Source organism: Ambystoma mexicanum, chromosome 12, assembly GCF_040938575.1.
Source record: "Ambystoma mexicanum isolate Mex_15411 chromosome 12, UKY_AmexF1_1, whole genome shotgun sequence".
Lineage (NCBI taxonomy): Eukaryota > Metazoa > Chordata > Amphibia > Caudata > Ambystomatidae > Ambystoma > Ambystoma mexicanum.
This window is the reverse complement of record NC_090936.1, coordinates 591,056,103-591,076,220: the sequence shown is the minus strand read 5'-3', so window position 1 is coordinate 591,076,220 and position 20,118 is coordinate 591,056,103. Positions and strand designations below refer to the sequence as shown.

Below are 20,118 nucleotides of genomic sequence, written 5' to 3'. Positions count from 1 at the left end.
TATCTGGCTTCCGAGCATCCAGAGGCAGGGAAACTGCTCTTCTGAACACCTGTGAAGAACTGTTCGCCTCTCTTGACTCCAACTCCCCAGCGGTCCTTATCCTTCTTGATCTCTCCTCTGCATTTGACACAGTTAACCATTCCACTCTCATACAAAGGCCCAACAATACACTTGGTATCTCAGAGCGGGCACTGGACTGGCTGTCCTCTTTCCTCACTTACTGCTCTTCCCAAGTCAGACCTGGGCCCCTTCTCCTCTCCTACTTCCATCTCCACCTGTGGCATCCCCCAGGGTTCTATTCTCTCCCCTTGGCTCTTTAACATCTACTTGCTCTCCTTGCATGCCTCATCTCCTCCAACTTCCAGTGGTACACAGACGACACACAGCTCTTCTTCAGACTCCCTGCTGACCCTCTTGCACCCTCCATCATCCCTGACTGCCTTTTGGCCATCCAGTCCTGGTGTGCCTCCAATGATCTCTGCCTCAATGCCTGTAAAACTGAGATCCTTCCCATTGGGACCCCTGCTCTCTCTTTCTTCCCTTCACTCTGGCCTTCCTGCTTGGGTTCTCCCCCTGCTCCTTCAACTGAAGCCAGAAACCTTGGAGTCATCTTCGACTCCTCTCTCTCCTTCCTCCCTCACACTGAGGATATTGCCAATAAGTCCAACTACCAGCTCTTCCTTCTCAAGGGAATTCTACCTTTTCACACTTTCCCACAGAGGCTCAATGTGACTCAAGCCCTCGTTTTCTCGGTTCCATGTCTTAAAATCACGGCAAAAATGGCCGTCAATACAAAATATTGCGGTAAAAATGCTGTGGTTTTGCTGCCACAATCATGTAAAGGATGCAGGGGACACCCCCGCAACCCCTGGACCCATTATACCATTTAAGGAGAGCGGGGGACACCCCTGCTTCCCTTAAATGGTATAATGGGGTACACCTTTATCGGGTCAAATCACATCTTTTTACCGGCAACATTTTTGCCGCAATTTTATTACCGGATACTGTTTTCTTTAGATGTGACTACTGTAATAGCCTTCTCCTGAATCTTCCTTCCTCTACTCTGTGACCCTTTCAGTTTATCCAGAATAGAGCAGCGAGACTTATCCTTGGCCTTCTCTCCTGCTCTAAAAAGTCTTCAGTGGCTCCCAGTTGCTGCACAGATTAAATTCAAGTCCCTCTGCATCGTCCACAAGGGTGTCTGGGCCCGGGGACCACACTATCTTCAAATCTATCTCACTAAATACTCTCCCACTAGAGCTCTTCGCTCCTCTGGCACCAACTCGTGTGTAAAGCATTTTGTTAAAAAGAGGGCAGGGGTTCACTCACTTTCCTCTGTGGGTTTCCTCCTTTGGAATAGCCTCCCCCTCCCCCTGCGCCTTGAACAGGTCGGTCTCAAATTCCAGAAACTCCTTAAGACTTTCCTCTTTTCCTCCTCCTTCCCATCTTCTCGCCTCTGCTAGTCCCACAGTTGCTTAATCGGTGTCATTGGCCCTTATACATCTTCTGGGCCTTAACCCCCCTCACCGATTACTCCCAGCTCCCGTCTATCTACAGACCTTTGCATCTGCAAACCCTCCTCTGTTGAGACGCACACTTACACCTCCTGCGGCTCTAACCGTGTAGCACTAAACATTCCTAGAACTTCCTCCATGGCTCTCCCACGAGCTCGGACTCCTCAGCACTTACCCCCTCTTCCAACTTCCTTTCTGCACTTGCACGTTCTGAATACTCACAAGGCATAGTAGGTTTGTCCCTCTTCCTCTTCCCCTAAGCTCTTAATATTGTTTTGTAATGTACCCTCCCACCCTGCCCTGTGGGCGCTTTGAAACAGTATATTCTTATTGTATAAGCGCCTAAAAAGTAAACAATAAATAAATACAAGATCACTGCAGTTATCCCAGTGATGAAAGGAAGCCAGTTATGTCTCTCTTTTACCCTTGAATTAGAATTTTAATCGTTTAAGTGCACCAGGCAGATAACTGCATTCGGGCGCAGATGTTAACTAAAGGATTGAACATATCACTGTGGAAAAGTCTGAAGTAGCGACAACCCTGGGGGAGTAGGATCATTTAAATAGGAAGGTTTTCAGTTCCTTTCTAAATCTTGTCAGAGTGGTGCATGAGCGGATGCTAAAGGGCAGCTGGTTCCAAAGTTTAGGCCCAAATACTGAGAACCTTCTGTCACCTTTTGAGGTGCGTTCTGTCCTCAGAACACATACCAGAAGCTTATCTTCTGAACGGAGGGCTCTGGCTGGGTAATATTGTCGAATTCTGATGTTCAAATATCGGGGCGCGAGTTTGTGATAGCACTTGTACACCAAGCATGCCACCTTAAATTTGATACGATCTTCCACCATAAGCCAGTGCAGCGTTTTCCTGGCTGTGGACACATGATCTCTTTTGCCCAGGTGGGCTGTTAGCCTAACGGCCGCATTCTGCGCCCTCTGCAGTCTTAGCATTTGTTTCCTCGGGATCCCTGTCAGAAGCCTATTACAGTAGTCAAGATGGGAGTTAACCAGGAGCTCCCACCACTACTGGAAGGTCTTGAGATGTTAAAAAAGGGAGCACATTTCTGTAATATATTGCTTTTACTTTTGCCCCTACCTGGGCTTCACTGGCCAGATTTTCTTGCCAGGTCCACCCAAGATTTTTCACTTTCCTTGAGAATGGAATGCTCACTCCCAAGATAGTTTGGGTCTTCCTCTCTATTTTTTTCTCTGATCTAAATAGAATTATTTCTGTTTTGCCAGCATTAAGTTGTAGTTGGTTGCAGGCCATCCACTTTTTTATATCTTGCATACAACGGTCTATCATCTCAAATGCCTCCGACAGATTATCTGTCTCCACATAAATCTGTGTATCGTCTGCATATGAGTGAAATCGTAGGCCGTGCCTCCTCAAGATGTCAAATAGTGGTTGAATATATAAATTAAAGATCAGAGGAGAGAGTGCTGACCCCTGTGGGACTCTGCACCTCAGTTGTATTAATTCTGAGAGAAATGTTCCCAGAGTTACCCGCTGTGTTCTCTCCTGTAAAAATGAGTCGAACCAGTCTACCACCACTTTGTCTGCTCTCCCGATGTTTCTAATCCGTTGAAGGACAGTCTTGTGGTTGATTGTATCAAATGCTGCAGATAGGTCGAGCATCAACAATATTGAGTTGCTTCCCCTATCTGCAGCTTCCAATAGGTCATCTTGGACTGCTAACAAAGCCGACTCTGTCCCATGGTTATGGCCGAAATCCTGATTGATGTTCGTCCAGTATGTCTTTACTGTCAACAAACTGTTGAAATTGATTACAGACTATTTTCTCCACTATTTTAGTGGGACAACATAAGTTGGCTACCGGGCGATAGTTTTTAAGTACCATGGGATCTAAATTTGTTTTTTTCAGTAAGGGTTTTACCAGTGCGCTCTTAAGTGCACAAGGAACATAGCCTTCTGTAAGTGATTTGTTCACAAAAGTTGTTATAAATGGGATAAGATTGGAAGCCAGACGGATAGCCGTACAGGCTGGCATAGGAAATGCTAGATCTTTAGTCGGTTTTAATTGGAGTATTAGCGCCTGAATAATTTCCTGTTCGATTGGCTGGAAACTGAAGATCTCCCCAGTTTCTAGTTTTGCTGTCTCTAATTTCTCTTCTGCCACATCACTCCATTCTTCTACCTCCAGTACTTCATTGATATTCTTCTGAATATCCACAATTTTTTGTTCAAAAAAATTGTTAAACTTATTGGCCTGTTCCTGGGAATTAGCTGTTGGTATTGACATACATTTAGGGTTCCTAAACCTAGATACTACGTCAAATAAAGCCTTAGACTGATTGTCTGCTGACTTTTAATTTCTTCTTGGAGGAAATCTTTTTTTGCCATAAAAATGGCATTTTTATATTGCCTTAGGCGAATCCTCGCTGTCTCTGCATCTACCTCCGATTTAGAGGCCCTCCAAATTTGATTCGCCCTTAGTGTTCACACAATGCCAGCCTCGGGCTTGTTCTTTATCATGACTCAAATTTCACCAGCTCTTCCTGCTCCTCTCTCTCCCTCTCGAATTCTGCACTCTCCTTTTTCAATCCTAACTTCCTCTCTCTGCTTCCTCCTCTTTTGTTCACCTTTCCCCCAAAAACAGCTCTAGCCCTTTCCCTTTGCATGTCATTCCCTGTACCTGGCTGAGGCAGACAGCACATTTGGGCACACGTCCTTTGCGAAAACAGCCTGCAGAGACTCCGACTCCTGGAAAGAGAGGTTGTGCGTCTTCGTGACTCCTGCAGTGAGAAGGAAACATGGGCCAGAGCAAGTAAGTACAATACAAATAACGAGAACATGGCAAAGTGATCTGGCTAAAACCGTGAGGTCATAGATGAGGGTATTTGTTATGCCATGATCTATGCAGAGTGAATTTCAGTGGCTTTCAGGTTTTGGACTGTAATAACATTCCTTCATGTTTTGCAGTACATTTCAAGGATTTCTATAAAGAAAAGGTTATCCAAAATGTTAATGCTATACTCCACACCCTACTTGCATTAACCGATGTGCACGGTCTGGAGCCATGGTAAGTTAATCTACCTTGTTTGCTTATAGTCACTGCGCCCACCCTACCCGCAGTCCATCACAGTTCCCAGGACATGGCACAAACCTCCTTGTAATGCTCACTGGGCATATCCCATGGCAAGGCCCAGATGTTTGGGTGCTGAGGTGAGGATATTGTGAAGGCATCATGAAGGACACAGACAACAGATTCCAAATTCAAAACAAACAAGTTTATTAACTTAAATGTCAGGATGGAAAAAGGCCTAATTTGCCCTACACTAAGGTTGGATTTCCCTATCTAAATAAAACTAAGGAAAGTCTCAATCAATGAGTTCAACTGAGGAATCAGTCTATGTACAAAACCTATGCTTGCCCTCACAACTAATCTATACAATGTTTAGGGATGTCAGCAACCGAGAGAAAACAGTGTTCAACATAAAGCCCTGAGCTTCTTCCAGCTCACAGCTTTGTTTCAGCTCCCTTCCCCAAGTACAAAACAGTTCCACACAGGAAAAAAAAGGTCTTAGTATTCAATTTTTGGGATTTAAGATGAAATAGTGTTTTCAGATCTCTGGGTCGCTTTTCTCAAGTTAGGACTCGGGATTCCCTTCCCCAAGTTCCAAATCAGACACTTTAAATGACCTTGAAATGAAAGACTTCTACTCAGGACTCGGGGTCCCCTTCCACAAGTTCCAAGTGCCAGCATTCCAAAAAGAAACACAAAATGTCCATATCTTCCACAGTTGGGTAAATCTTGTTTTCAAGTGTACAGTTCAGATAATTTTGTAGCTTTCACACACGTTGAAAATATCACTGTAATATCAGACTTCAGTATTCTTTGTTTGCCTGTTCTTTTCAAATCATGTTATATTTCAGCATACTGTGCTCTAGTACCTTGAAGCGTTTCTTGTGCTAGGAGGAATTACCAATAAAGATCTTAGACCAAATGACCAGACAGATTCAAGGACTATGGCAAAGTACTACTTTAGTCTCAGGTAAAATAAAGCAGGGTCAACTGACTAATATCAGCCAGATGCTAGCATACTCACACATCAACTTGATTACATAGACATCTTATATCCCAATATGCATCATCTAAGACGTCATCCAACTTGGCAAACCATAAAACGTAGTACTTCATTGGCTGTCTCTCATCTGTAAGACAACCCTCGAACTACCTCTAAATACGTATAATACTGATTATAGCAAACAAAATGCGAGCGGATTGGTCTATGCAACATTGTATAGCAGGTTGCCCCATAGACCCACTGATTGGTTGGCATTCTCACCCAACCTTGGACTTTCGACTCGCCAACAGCATGTAAGAAAACGAAACCCAGGAGCTTGGATCACGACAGATTACTCCACATTTTCCCCAATTAGTCCATCAGCTCTCATCAGACCGGCCATGAGCCAAAGGCTTAATGAATAGCCCTGTTTTTGAACTTCTGAGTCACATGTGAAGAGACCACGAATTTGTCCATTTCAGCCTCTTATTTACTGCTATTTGATTTAATTATACTGGATGTTGTTGCTCCTCTTGGCCTCTAGAGACTTGCTCACTCTATCCTGTATAGAGTTTATACACTTAATTGTACAATACTTGGCTCCTGCAGATGTTTTCTTCTCTTTTAATCTAAGCGAAACAGGTCTCATCCATGGCTTATCCGCCTGCCTCCCTTCGTGCTTTGCAGCTATGGTTTAAAAATAGCATCCTGGATCACAAGCCAACATTGACTCCTCTTTGCTTTGCACACAAAGCTGTTCTTCCAGTGTCTCCTGACTTGGCAACCCTGATCGGCTTCTGAGGTAGTTGATTTTAATATTTACATGAACCGGCATTCATTTTCCAATAATGGCCATCCTAGCCACATTATATATTCCTCTATTAGAAAGCTTCTATGTATCGCTTCTACCCTGCGTTACTGTGTATTTACACTTATTGGTCAGCAAGTTATTTTATCTTTTTGAAATTATTACTTTATCGTTTCGTGTAGATTTCTATTTCTGCTTCCGTTATATCGTCATTCTTCAGTATTTTCATAACGTTTCAGCGTGGCTTCATACATCATCTCCATGACATCACTCTGCCCTCGTCAGGTTTCACTCAGCGCTCCATTATGTCCAATGCTGACATTCTTCCATGCGGCATCCTTCCACACTTTCAGTGTGAGGGTAAATTCGATACGGTTGTCTGAGTAAATAGTGTCTCTCATACACTGGATGAGGTATAGGCATAACTCATGGGGTCTCTCACAGAGCCCTGTTACTGCTGTTCCAGTATGACAGCGGTGAGGGGGCGGGAGTTACGGAAACTGCGTCGTCCTGCTCCTCTACATTCCCCCCTCTGGTCGATTCCTCAAGCACATTCCTTTCTTCATTCTCCTTTATCATCTTTTCATACTTTTGTATCTTTGTCACCCCCCTCAGGTGACCTGCATTCTTTATACATTCATCCACGCTCCAGGTCATGTGGCAGCAATCTTCTGATGGGGGACAGGATATCCACCGTCCTACATATTTTGTATGGTCCTGGGAGTCCCTCTGCCAGACATTAGTCCTGGTTATGAGAGACTTACCCAGAGTCTTTAGCTAACTATCTTTCACAGAGAAGAAATATCACAAACATATCAGTCTTTGCCATGCCCTGGGGCAGTCCAGCACCGAAATATTAGGCAATTCTCCTCTGAACAAGAGTACCAACAGCAACCCCAGACACGTGTTTCGGTCTGGTTGGACCTCATCAGTAGGGTGGAGCTCTGCCTCTCTAAGAATAGTGAGCAAGGGGTCCACGTCTGGATTCCCCTAGTAACTTAGAGTGAGACCCAAAGTTACTTAAATATGCAAATTAACAAGGGGGTGGGTCCTGGGAGTCCCTCTGCCAGACATTAATCCTGGTTATGAGACACTTACCCAGAGTCTTTTGCCTAGCATTTTGGTGCTGGACTGCCCCAAGGCAGGACAAAGACTGATAGGTTTGGGATATTCCTTCTCTGTGAAAGATAGTGAGCTAAAGATTCTGGGTAAGGCTCTTGTAACCAGGACTCCTGTCTGGCAGAGAGTCTCCTAGGAACCCACCTTGTTATTTTCTTGGCTGTCTTATGGCATTGTCCCAAGATGATCCTTATGAGACAAAATCCTAGCAATACCAATACTAGTACTGCTCCAAGTAATTTGAAGGCGATTGACAACTAAGTTGGAATCCATGAGAACAGAGGCGAAAACCAACCATCGTCCTCAATCTTGTCTACTTCATCCTCTATTTTCGCATGCAGGGTTGACTACATCGCTATTGCTTCTGTCAAAGTTCCATTGTCTTCATCGTGAGAGACAGCCGATTTTGGCGCATACGCCTCCTTCCATTGCTGTAATTAAGTCCAGGACATACCTGTTCTTAAGGGCCATGAGCCGGATTTCCCTCAACTCTTCTTTGATCGCATTGAATCCTTTTATTGTTGTGTTGATTGTTTGCAGCAGCTCCCATATGGCGATTTGCAGCCACTTGTCGTTCACTGCAATCTGAATTCCTGGCAGAAATATAGCTGTGAATATCACTGCTGTTCGGCTGAACAATTTATGCTCATCTGGAATGTCATAATAGGCTTCTATTGATTTTTCTGAGAAATAATTGCTTCTCCTCTGTTTGCTTTGGTAAAACAATCTTTTTTTCCTCAGGTGTGTCTCCATCTTTGGGAAGTCTGTAATCTGCAGGTCACTTTGTGGTGCTACTAAAGCTGGTATGCTTGTATGCTTATCAGCACCAATGAACAAACTCCTCCCCATTTTGGTGGCAACTTTACATATGCTCTTGATCCACAGGCCCAATAATGGTCAATCAGGACTGCTGTTGCTTCCTTCATGCCTGGTACATCAAAAACTCGGCTACACTTACGGTTCTCTCCAACTTTCACTGCACCATTATTTCTGAAGCATAAAGACGCATTCTTGAGGGGTACTATCTGCAATGGTCCTCCCTCATCGTCGACCCATGTCAAAAATCTTGCAATCTTAGGCAATTCATTTTTGCATTCCCTTTCTGCATTTGCTACAACTAATTCCCATTGTCTGGTTAACGCCCTTGCTCTGCACACAACCAATCATTCAGCCCATCCTTCAGGAGTAAGCACTTTTCATTTCATTTTTAATTTTCCTCTTACCCAGCATTCTTGTATCTCCTTCCCTCTCTTATCCTTGCATTGTAGCATCTTGCTTTCTTCAATCTTGTTTCCTGCTCCATTTATTCCAGGCTGCTTGTATTTTATTATTTGATGCATTGCTTCTGGCATCTCTCTTGACTTTATATGTTGTACATAGTTGTCTTATCTCCGAAATGTCGCTTTATTCACCCATACTAGGGATCTGTTCTGACTTGGAACTGTCCTCTGGTTAGGCAAAGTGCAAGATGTGTCAGGCAATGTGCCTTCTTCACTGATACATCTGTTGCTATGACTATTTGAGAGGTACCTAAAGCACAAGGTATAAGGGATACCCATCTTTTTCATGTGCTGATACGACAGGTTTTTCCTTTAAATGAGCCGAATTGTCAAGATACGTATTTATATCTTCATAATTTTCACCAACATTAGTAAGATTATAAAAGATGCTGTTTGTGATTTCATCAGGGGCAACAGTAAATGTGTCACTGTTATCCACCATCTCTGTATTATTTCTTATAACAACTTGTCTAAATGTCATAATAATGAGGAGAAAATCACAGATCATAATGCAAAACGACACCACAATTATTATTTCATGGAAACCCATCGATTTTCTTGATGGCAGTGAGCCTCTTATATCCTGAAACATCATTTTTGCTCACACTTTTAATATGTATGTAAATCTTTATGAATCACACTTTTATATCAAGAACTTTAAGATGAATGCAACAATTATTCTAAAGATAATATAACTGTTCTTACAATTAAAGCTTGTTAAGACTGTGCTATGTAGGTAAAAACACCATACAATAATGTGTAATGTGTTATTGCAATAGGTAAAGATGAAATGTGATTTTCTTCTTTCAGCTCTGGTGCTTCAATGCACAGTCTTTAAAAAGTTCTAGGATAACTGAAAGTCTGTTTACTCCTTGTCAAATGTTATAAGATTTTGGCCTTTAGTCTCTGGTGCTGCTCTGTTCTTCACTTTCCTGATTTTTATAGAACGAGTATATGCATATGCAGAACTTCTTCTCTTGCTTCACTGTAGGTAGATGCAGGAGGGGTCGGGGTTTCTCCTTTATAAGGCTTGATGTCATGCAAATGAAACCAGGCTCTTTGTCCTTTTTAGCTCGGCTGCTGTAGGTGTGACTTTCTCCACCTCGTGTGGACCTTCAAAGAGAGGAGTGCTCCAAGTACGTACGAATTTGCTTACCAGCACTTGGTCTCCTGGGTATAAACTTGGCCGTTTTAATAAATCCTCTGCTTCAATGGGTTTATCATCTTTGTTGCTTCTCTTTGATCAATCCCTTTGATTCTTGATCTGTTGAGACATGAAATACTTGCAGTCATTGTTGTTAGGTAATCATGCATCTCATCACCTAATGTCTTCGCTACACTATAGGCATCAGTTTTTAACCTAGATGGGGGAGCAAGGGGTTTCTCATACGGCATCCAGTCACCAACTCATGAGGAGTTAGATGGTGATCTGAGCCAGGCTGATTCCTTATAAAGCTAAGGGTAGGACATGTAGCCATTCCTGCTTCAAAGTTATCTTTATCTTTGTAATCCTCTCCTTCAATAATGTTTTAAATAGTTCACAGACAACATTCGCCTGTGGGTGATGTGAGAAACCAGAAGGTGTCTCACCCACTAGTCCCCATGGATCGTTCTCTCTCAGGTGGGCAGGGCATGACCATCGCCTTTGGGGGTGGACCAGTTTGGGAGGATCACCTGGGTGAGGGGTCTTCAGGGAGTGGAGGTGAGACAGCCGATGGTGAGACGTGGTATTCCCACCTATTCTGTTCAGCTAACCATCCTATTTTTTAGGATTCTCTGAGGGCCGCCCGCCTTTTTACACCATCACTGGGCCGAGAAGAGGGTGACAACTAACTCTCATACATCGTACTGGACATGTCCCGTTAATCGGGTCAGGCAAAGTCAGGCACTTGACTGGAAATGCATGCACCTGAAGCCATTTAGCTCCCCTCACATGAATGAAAGGCAGAACCTAGAGACACACTCAGAGCGAGGTGCACAGGAGTATGAGCAGAACCCCCAGGGCAAAGGCAAAGCTACTGGAACAGAGACGTACTGAGGGACGAGAGCAGCGGGTTGAAAACCCCAAGAGTTCCCTAGTGGAGGTCTTTGACTCCGACAATCCGCAAAACACTTGTGGAGAAGGCCAGATCCCACCATAGGCTGCATTGTGTTTCAAGGACACCAGCGTCCCTCCCGGGTGAACGGCAGACTTGGGGAGGCAAGGCCAAGACTGTGGTACTAACCTTGACTCGTGAATTAGAAAAACAAGAAAGAAACGCACACAGCCAGTGAGTTGGCAAGCGACCTGAGAGACCGATGTGTGTTGAAGAAAGTTTGAAGTGGCAACATTATATCACAAGTGAAGGCTGCATGCATGCAGATGAGACACGGAAAAAGGCTGACCTGTGAGTGAACTTTGATGTAAAAAGAACAGTGAAATCAGTGGTACTGAGCAACATTGTCTCTGTGAAAGGTATATTGTTTGTAACGATAAAGCAATGTAACTGCCAAACTGAAGTAAGCAAAATTAACTCATAGGGAAGAGGAGAGTGAGAGTTGAACCTTGAGCGTTTAGTCGAAGTGGTCCTACGGGGTTCCGCTAAAATAAACGAGCACATTCGAAAGGCTTTGACATTCGAAAGTGGCCTGAGCCCCATAGAGGGAGACCCAAAATGTTTTGAAAGCTTGAGGAAGGCAGCCCTTCGCAAGTCTTGTTGAACTTTGTTAAAGAAAGGTCTGAGCCCGACAGAGGGGGACCCATTTGAACTGTGTTTTGAAGAAGTCTGAGCCCGACAGAGGAGCACCTGCGAGAACTTTTTGTTGGAACATTATTTGGGAGTCCGGAAAGAGAGACTGTAACGTGGAAGGCCAGGTGGGCCTCGGTCCTCGTTTTGAAACTGTTTATTGTGTTAAAAACCAAGAGCCAGAGTGTGTCATGCTGCCTACAGGGACTACCTTATTTTGTGTGGTCTAATGTAGGGAGGAGAGCTGGTTCAGCTACCTTCTTTTGAACACTAATTATTCCTCTACCTACATTTTCCCTTTGTACACTTTTTGTACAAGAGATAGGGCAGGCATTAGGTTTTGTTAGCATAGGCCATTTTGATTTGATGGACTCCACTAGGACTGGTTGCTTTATTATTTGATGGTCGAGACTACTTCCATCTTAGTTATAGGGCAAAGTAGGAGTTTCTCCAACCCCAGCAACTTCAATTAAGGTTTTACAAATTGTACCCATTGTGTCAGAGTCATACTTGTGATACCATGCCTCCCCTACAGTGATAAGCAGAAGAAAACATATGACTAATGCCCAATAGAAGAACTGTTTGTTCAAACATCTCATTTGCAAAATGTGGTCCATTGTCAGACTGCAACACCTCACACACACCCCATCTTGGGAACACGTCACGCACAAGAGACTTGGCAGCGCATGTGGCATCAGGGTGTGTGCATGGACCAGCCTCAATCCACATAGAAAAAGGACATACCACATCCAGCATATAGCTGTAACTGTTGCATGTCTGCAGCATGTCCAGATAATCCATATGTATATGCTGAAATGGGCCATTGGGTCTAGGAATTGCTCCTCTCATTGTTCGCAAAGTGTGCCCTGCAGTACATTTATGGCACACAATGCAATTTACAATAAACTGTGCCGCATGCTCTAACAGATTTGGCGAGAACCACTCTTCTGCTATTGCAGCAGCTAGACTCTCACGAGTCGTATGCAAGGAGTAGTGGAGTTGCTCCAAAGCTACCCTCAATAATGCTGGAGGCATAACTGTCTTTCCAGTACTATCTTGTCTCCAAATTGCCTCAGTGGGGGATAAAGAACACCCCCGCTTTTTCCATAATTCCTTCTCTTCTTGCGGTGCTCGCCCTTGTATCTCGAATAGACAGCATGCTAAAGCCCTCTTTTACTAACATGCACTGTCCTGTCATTGTTTAACACTTTCTATTTCAAAATTAGAAATGGTTGGCAAATAGGCTGCCTTTCTGGCTTCTAAATATGTGGCTTCAATCGGTCCTTTTAGAATGCCCTGTGCATTTTGCAACTGCTAGAGTTCATGGAGCGCTAGAACCTCAATACATTTATCCAATAGGGCTGCATGTTGCACTGGAGTGTCGTCTGAGCGGAGGAAACCCCTTCTTTACCAGCGTGACAGACCTGTGTGTACGGTTGATGTCATATAGGCGGAGTCAGAGTACACAGTCACTAATGTTACCTCGATATTTCTCCAGAAAGTGTCCTGTTAGTGCATAGGTAAGGTATTCATTTTTAATTGCCCAGTAATGTTGCAAAATCCGCAATTTTAAAGGTCCTATCGTCGAGCCCATGCAATGTAAGTTACATGTACACGTGATGACATAAACAACATATCTTGTTAAACATGTAATGTTGTGTTAAAACTGCAGAGAAACATCGAGGTGGCATTAGTGATATGTCATTATTAGGCCTAGCACATGTGCCCCAACAAAAGGGCTGGGTAACAGAGCACTGAAGCTAAGACAAATGGAAACCTCTCTCATTTGCAAGTTTTATACCTTGAGACCACAGGGTCTCAATATTGATTCAGAAATGTATGTGTTCCTGCAGTAACTGAGTATATCTTTAAAAGATTAGGAGCCATACATAGATGTAAAGGTCTCGCTAGATTGTCAGACATATTGAGAGGATACTCGCACATACAGGAGAAAACAATTGCACTTTAGCAATGGAGTCACTTTAAAGCATTTGCATTTTAGTGATATCATTTTTAAAAGCACTAGCACTTTAATAGAGAAATTATATGCATTTGCACTTTATGATATATGCACTTTATTGAGGAACCATTGAGTGGGTTAACTCCTGAGAATTGACTTAATATGTCTAAGGGCCTCATTACGAGGTTGGCGGTAAGGGGTTAACGGCAAGGGTGCCGTTGCCGTTAACCCCTTACCGCCGCATTACGAGGTCCCTTAGCAGGAGCCGCTAAGGGACCATGGAGCTAATCACGGGCCCGCTATTAGCGGGCCCGTGATTAGCTCCTTCCCCATTCCCATTGAGCCCTATGGGGGCTCGAATGGGAATGGGGAAAGGTTCTCAGAATGGGGACTTACCGGGTCCTCCAAGGTTGGAATGACCCGGTAAGTACCCATTCCGAGTCTGCAGTAAGGGGGTAGCTAATAGCACCATGGCTACCTCCTACCTTGTAATGATGCCCAAAGTCAAAAATATGCTGGTGAATGGTTCTTTGCCATTGTTTAATATTTTACACATTTGAGTGTATATTGTTGGTTGTTGTTTAATGTGTTTACTTGTATGAAATAATTGGCATCTGTCCGTGCTACTTTCAGGCATTCTGAAAAGAACACGTTACTTACCAACTGTAACGTTCTTTCGACTGGATGTTCCTCCCACGTATTCCTCATCTTAGATATAGTCTGCCAGCTTTGCTACTTCTTCGGAAACAAAATTCGCCAGAGGGCACTGTGCTCGAGGCCGCATAGCCGTAGTCCCTCGAGGGCTGCCGTTGAGGGTCGACATCATCCGTCGTATAAAGGGCTCGAGCCGCGCCCTTTGGTCTCAGTTCTGTTTTTTTGGTGTTGATGGTCGCATCAGTTATATCAGGCATCGAAAGATGTCAGGCTCTTAAGGAAGTACAAGTGCAAAAAGTGTAAAAACTGTACGGAGGGCTAGGTTGGGAGGTTCGATGAGGAATACGTGGGAGGAACATCCAGTCGAAAGAACGTTACAGTTGGTAAGTAACTTGTTCTTTGAATGGATTGTGTCCTGCCACATATTCCTCATCTTACATAGACTCCCACAGCAGTTGTAATTTGGAGGAGGGAGTACCAGAGTTTTTAATTATGTACTGAATGAAGGATGGCTTTTGCAAAAAGGCCGCCTTGATAAGAAGTGGAGTCTAAAAAGTAATGTTTTACAAAGGTGTGCATGGATGACCAGATGGCCGCCGCACAAATGTCCTGTACCGGAACACCCCTCCGAAGAGCCGTAGAAGTTGCTATGCCCCTGGTTGAATGGGAACCTGAAAAGGTGTAGGAGGGAACACATTTGTTAACCCTTTAAGAAATTGAACAACTAAAAGGCATTTTAAAATAAGAAACTTCTTCGGAGGAGCGCTTGAAGATAGATAGCGCTTCTAAATATCCTTTAATAGTGCCAACTTGGAGCCCCGAGTTGGCCAGATGTAAAAGAAAAGAAAGCACCACGGGAGTGCTACATTGAAAGGGATCCACATTCTTATCCCTGCACCAGTTGCTGAATTTCCTCTAACAGCATCGGTACAAGGATTTTGTTGCTGGCCTTCTGGCCGAAAGCAAATTCTCCATAACGTCGTCTGGAAGGTCCCAATTCTTATATCTCAGCCTCTCAGAAGCCATGCGTGAAGGCTGAGAGCTTTGACCTCTGGATGGAGAACTTGACCTCCCTTTTGCGATAGGAGATCCACTCTTTGTGGAAGACGAATCGGAGGGCAGATGGACATGTCCAGAAGGTCCAGGTACCACGTTCTCCTGGCCCAATCCGGGGCAATTAGGATCATGGTTTTCCTGAACTTTCTCAACTTCCTGATTACTTGAGGAATCACAGGGACTGGAGGGAACGCGCATAGGAGTGGAAATACCTAGTCCACTACGAATGCGCCCCCTAGAGCTCCTCTTGGGGGAAAATCCCCTGAGCCGTACTGTTCGCATTTCCGGTTGGTTTCAGTCGCAAACAGATCCACTTGAGGGGTTCCCCAAAGAGCGAAGATCTCCAAAAGGACTTCCTGAGCTAGTTTCCATTCGTGGGAGACTGTGCTCTGCCTGCTCAGAGCATCTGCCGCCGTGTTCTGCTCTCCGGCTAGGTGAACTGCCGATAGAGAGATTCCTTCTTGCATTGCCCAAAACCAGTGCTGCATTGCCTCTCTGCACAGCGGGAGTGATCCTACGCCTCCTCTTTTGTTGAGGTAGTACACAGCTACTGTGTTGTTCGTCATTATAAGGACATTCTTTCCCCTTACAGAGGGCAGAAAGGCCTTCAGCGCTAGTCCGATTGCCCTCAGCTCCAAAAGGTTGATGTGTCGTTTGAACTCCAACGGAGACCAACGACCGCTGATTGTCAGATCGTTGGTCTGGCTCCCCACCCTGTGAGTGAGACGTCCGTCACTACTGTTATCTCCGGCCATGGTTGCCAAAAAGGTTCACCTTTGAGGATACTTTCCTTGCAAGCCCACCATAGAAGATCTTGGGCCACTCTGGCCAGAACTTGCAGAAGATCCGACATCTGTCCCGAAAACTGGGACCATTGGGTCCTGAGGGCCCATTGAAGGGATCGCATCCTCAACCTGGCCTCCGGCACCAGAAAGATGCAGGATGCCATGAGGCCTAGCAACATTAGAAAATCGAAAGCCGGCAATGTTGGGCATTTTGAAACCTTGTTACCATCTGCAGAATGTGGTGAGCTCTCTCTTCGGGAGGTGAGGCTTTCCTGAGGTTGTATCCAGGACAGCTCAGATGAATTGGAGTCTTTGGCTTGGAATCATTTGTGACTTCTTGTAATTGAGGGAGAAGCCCAGATTGTGTAGGAAGTGACAGGTCACGGTTAGATGTTCCCGGGCCCGTTCGAGTGAACTTGCCCTGATTAGCCAATCGTCTAGGTAAGGGTAGATGTAAATCCCCCCCTCTCCCGAGACTCGCTGCCACTACTGCCATCAGCCTGGTGAAAACCCTTGGGGCGGAGGTCAGCCCAAATGGCAGAACTCGAAACTGATAGTGAGATCTGCCAATTGCGAACCTCAGGTACTGTGCTTGAGATGGATTGGCACATGACATTAAGCATCCTATAGGTCCAATGACACCAGCCAGTCCTGAAGTTGAAGAGCCTGAAGGATCTGAGAAAGGGTCACCATCTTGAACTTGTCCTTCCTGAGGAATTTGTTCAAATTTCTTACGTCCAAGATGGGTCTCAATCCCCTGTCCTTCTTGGGGATGAGAAAATAAGGGGAGTACCAACCCTTGTTCCTCTCCGCTACAGGTACATGTTCTATTGCACCTTTCTCTAGCAGGGTTGAAATCTCCTGCACAAGGAGCGGGTCTGGAATTTTGACAGAGCTGGCTCCCGGATGCTGATCTTGAGGTCTAAGATGATAAGGAACGCAGTAACCATGGGTCACTATCTCTAACACCCAAGCATCCGACTTAATGCCCTGCCATTCGTTCAGATACCGGGTGATCCTGCCTCCCACCAGGGTTTTGTGGTTAAAGACCGCAGAGTGGCTTTGCAGCCGCTGCCGAAGCGGCTGAGGAGGAAGTAGCCGCTGCTGGGGCTGATCTAGCACCTTTTCCCTTTCCACCACGAGGGGGTCTTCTATGTTTACCTTTTTGACTGGCCTGCCCCTTCTCTCTTCCAAAAGAGCAGTAGAAACGAAAGGGGTGGTTTCTCCAGGAAGATGACCCTGCGTATAAATGTTGTTGGGGCTCTTTTATAGCAGCGCTGAGTTATTTAGCTGCCGGTTTCGAGGTCTGCAGCTTCTCCAAACTCTCGTCTGCCTTGCTGCCGAACAGCCTCAAGCCGTCAAAGGGCATATTGAGTAACCTGGACTGTACATCAGATGCCAAACCAGTACATCAGATGCCAAACCAGATTTCCTCAGCCAAGCAAATCTGCGTAAAACCGTGCTAGACGCCATGGACCTGTTCACACCATCAGCAGTGTCCAGTCCTGACTTGAGGCACTACTCAATAGCCTCCTTTCCATCCTTTACTATTGCCAGGAAATCATCCCGTTCCTCACCCTCCGGGATGTGTTCAGCCGCTACGTTCAAACAGTCCCACATGGTGTATGTAAATCTAGCTAAAGTACAAGTTACATTAGTAGATTTAAGGGCCATACTGCCCGAAGTAAAGACTTTCCTCGCCCAAGCATCAATCTTCTTGTCGTCCTCGTCAGGTGGTATGAAAGGATAAGCTGATTGCCTATTTGCAGTCGCGGCTTGAATTACCAAGCTCTCAAGTGAGGGATGCTTAGACAGATATTCTGGATCTGAAGATGAAGGTCTGTACTTTCCCAAACATTTTTTATTGACAGCTGGTTAAGATTCTGGGTTCTCCCAATTGGCCATTACTCTTTTTTGCAGAGCTTTGTGGAAAGGAAGGATAGGGTCCTTCATCATTAATATCTGTCATGTCATCCTGGTCGTAATTCGGGGACACTGATTTCCACCCCAGGAAGTCGATGACCCATCCCATGAGGTTCCTATACCCAGGTTCTGCATGGTCTGCAGTGTCTGGTCTTTCAAATTCTACCTCAGGGGAGGTATCTAGGCCACTGGCCGATTGAAGGCAGTCAAAGGTCAGCTATTTTGGTATTTGGGTCTATTAGTTCCTCAGGAACTTCTCTTGTCCCAAATTTAACCCCAGCTGATGTCCGATATCCTCATCAGAGGAGTGTTCCTCAAGATAGAGGACATGGATTTAAAGAATTCCTTCCTGGGCTGAGGATGGAAGATTTTATCTGGTAAAGCTGGTGGCATTGATCTAGGTTTAGCCATGGGTGTCACTGTTGGTATCGGTATTAAAGATTTCCTCGACAAAGGCGTTGAAGGCGTCGATGGAATAGACGCTGGCATCGATATACTTGAAAGAATTCGAGGTCATCGAGGAAGGCTTCGATGTCGTCGAGGGAGGCTTCGACGTAGTCGTCTAAAGACACGTCGAGTCAATGCCCGACTTCGACGACACCATTTTGTCCTCTGTCAACCTCGATTTATGCACCAGAGGTTTTTGTTTTCTCTCATGAGGCACCAGTCAATCTTCCTCCGAGGAAGCCCTAGACTTTTTGTCGGATTTTGCGTGTTTAGTTTTAGATTTCCCTCTGTCACTCTTGGAGTGGACAGAGGCATTCTCTTCACGCAAAGTTTTTGGAGGGGGTTGGGCCGCCTTCTCAAAAATCTTTAGCACTGAAGCCCTAAAGGCCTCCCACTTTTTAGGGGAATCATGCTTAGAAGGACATGAAATAAATCTCTCAGGCGAAGAGGAAGAAGATCTGTGATGTCACTTCTTCGATTTTTTTAGATGAAGAGGCGGAAGATTTCCCCGAGAGACTCTTCGACCTCAAGATTTTCTACTCGACTCTCCCAAGTCTTTTTGCAGATTTAAAAGACTCCTCTCCCACTGCTAGCTTACCTTGGCGTTCCTTAAGAGCCTTACTCGACATCGCCTGACACAAACCGCACTAGTCGACCCGATGGTCAGGGCTGAGGCACCAAAGGCAGTTGCGGTGTGGATCGGTAATGGACATCTTCCTTCCACACTTCAGACATTTCTTAAAACCCGTATTGGGTGTGGAAGGAGTTGAGGATGGAGACATATTCTCAATGAAGGAACTGATGCGCCATTTCGAAACACGAAGCAGAAGCTCAGAAACATGGAACTGAGACCAACGGGCGCGGCTCGAGCCCTTTATACGACAGATGACGTTGACACTCGACGGCGGCCCTCGAGGGACTAAGACTATGCGGTCTCGAGCACAGTGCCCTCTGGCGAAAGTTTTTTCCGAAGAAGCAGCATAGCTCACAGACTGTGGGCCTCATTAAAAGTACACCGGTCCGGACTTAACGCTGCCGGTATAACCATACCGGCACCGTTTCCGCGTCCGCCTAATCATGACCTGTGGACCCGGAAATAGCACCACCTTCAACCGCCACCGCGGAGTTTAAGCCCCAGTAAACTCTGCCTGCACGGAAACCCCTCCGCTACTGGCAATACTAAACACGGCGAGCATCACAAGTAGCGCGGACATGGAAACACCGCCAGAAAAATGGTGTTAAAACCATGATCACGGTGGCGGTACCGCCGCCACCATGACGTTAAACAATGCCTGGTGACCTGAATCAGGGCACAGGTGCACCAAATCAGACCAGCTGGACCCAGCAGGCCACTGGGAGCCTACAAAAGGGCCACACCCAGGCCATCTCAAAACAGAACCATGCAGGCAGCAGCTCTAGTAGCATTGGGACTGGGCCTACTCAACCAACAGGCAGCACTGCTCATGATGGCAGTAATGTTGCAGAGGAGGCAGAGGAGGCGGTGGAGGCGTAGGAGGCGCAGGCGGCAACCAGCTAACCCTGTACCCATGGCAAACCCCATTGTCCAGCCGGCACCACCCCGCAGGCAGCCTGCAATACCACGCTTTAGGGCCTCACCCTGGAACCTTACCCCAGGACAAATCCACGCATTATACCGGCTGGACCGTCCAACAATCCTGTACATCACCGCCATGATAGAGGACGATATCAGTAGCCACAGACACCCCCACCGCCATCCCCCCCTCCTGAAGGTTGTGTCTGTACTGCATTTTCTTGGCACCGGTACCTATCAACACACAGTTGGTGAGCTGCACGGCCTAT

The 20,118-nt window shown here is 45.6% G+C and overlaps 1 protein-coding gene across 6 annotated transcripts in view; it reads right to left on the bottom strand.

The window, feature by feature from the left end:
- Positions 1 to 20,118, bottom strand: part of RAD9A (RAD9 checkpoint clamp component A) — a 902,871-nt gene that overhangs the window by 124,658 nt on the left and 758,095 nt on the right. For all 6 annotated transcript variants that reach the window (XM_069628954.1, XM_069628955.1, XM_069628953.1 and 3 more), the window contains one exon: positions 4,168 to 4,267. In XM_069628954.1, coding sequence (XP_069485055.1) covers positions 4,168 to 4,267 — 100 coding nt within the window. The remainder of the gene's footprint in view (positions 1 to 4,167; positions 4,268 to 20,118) is intronic.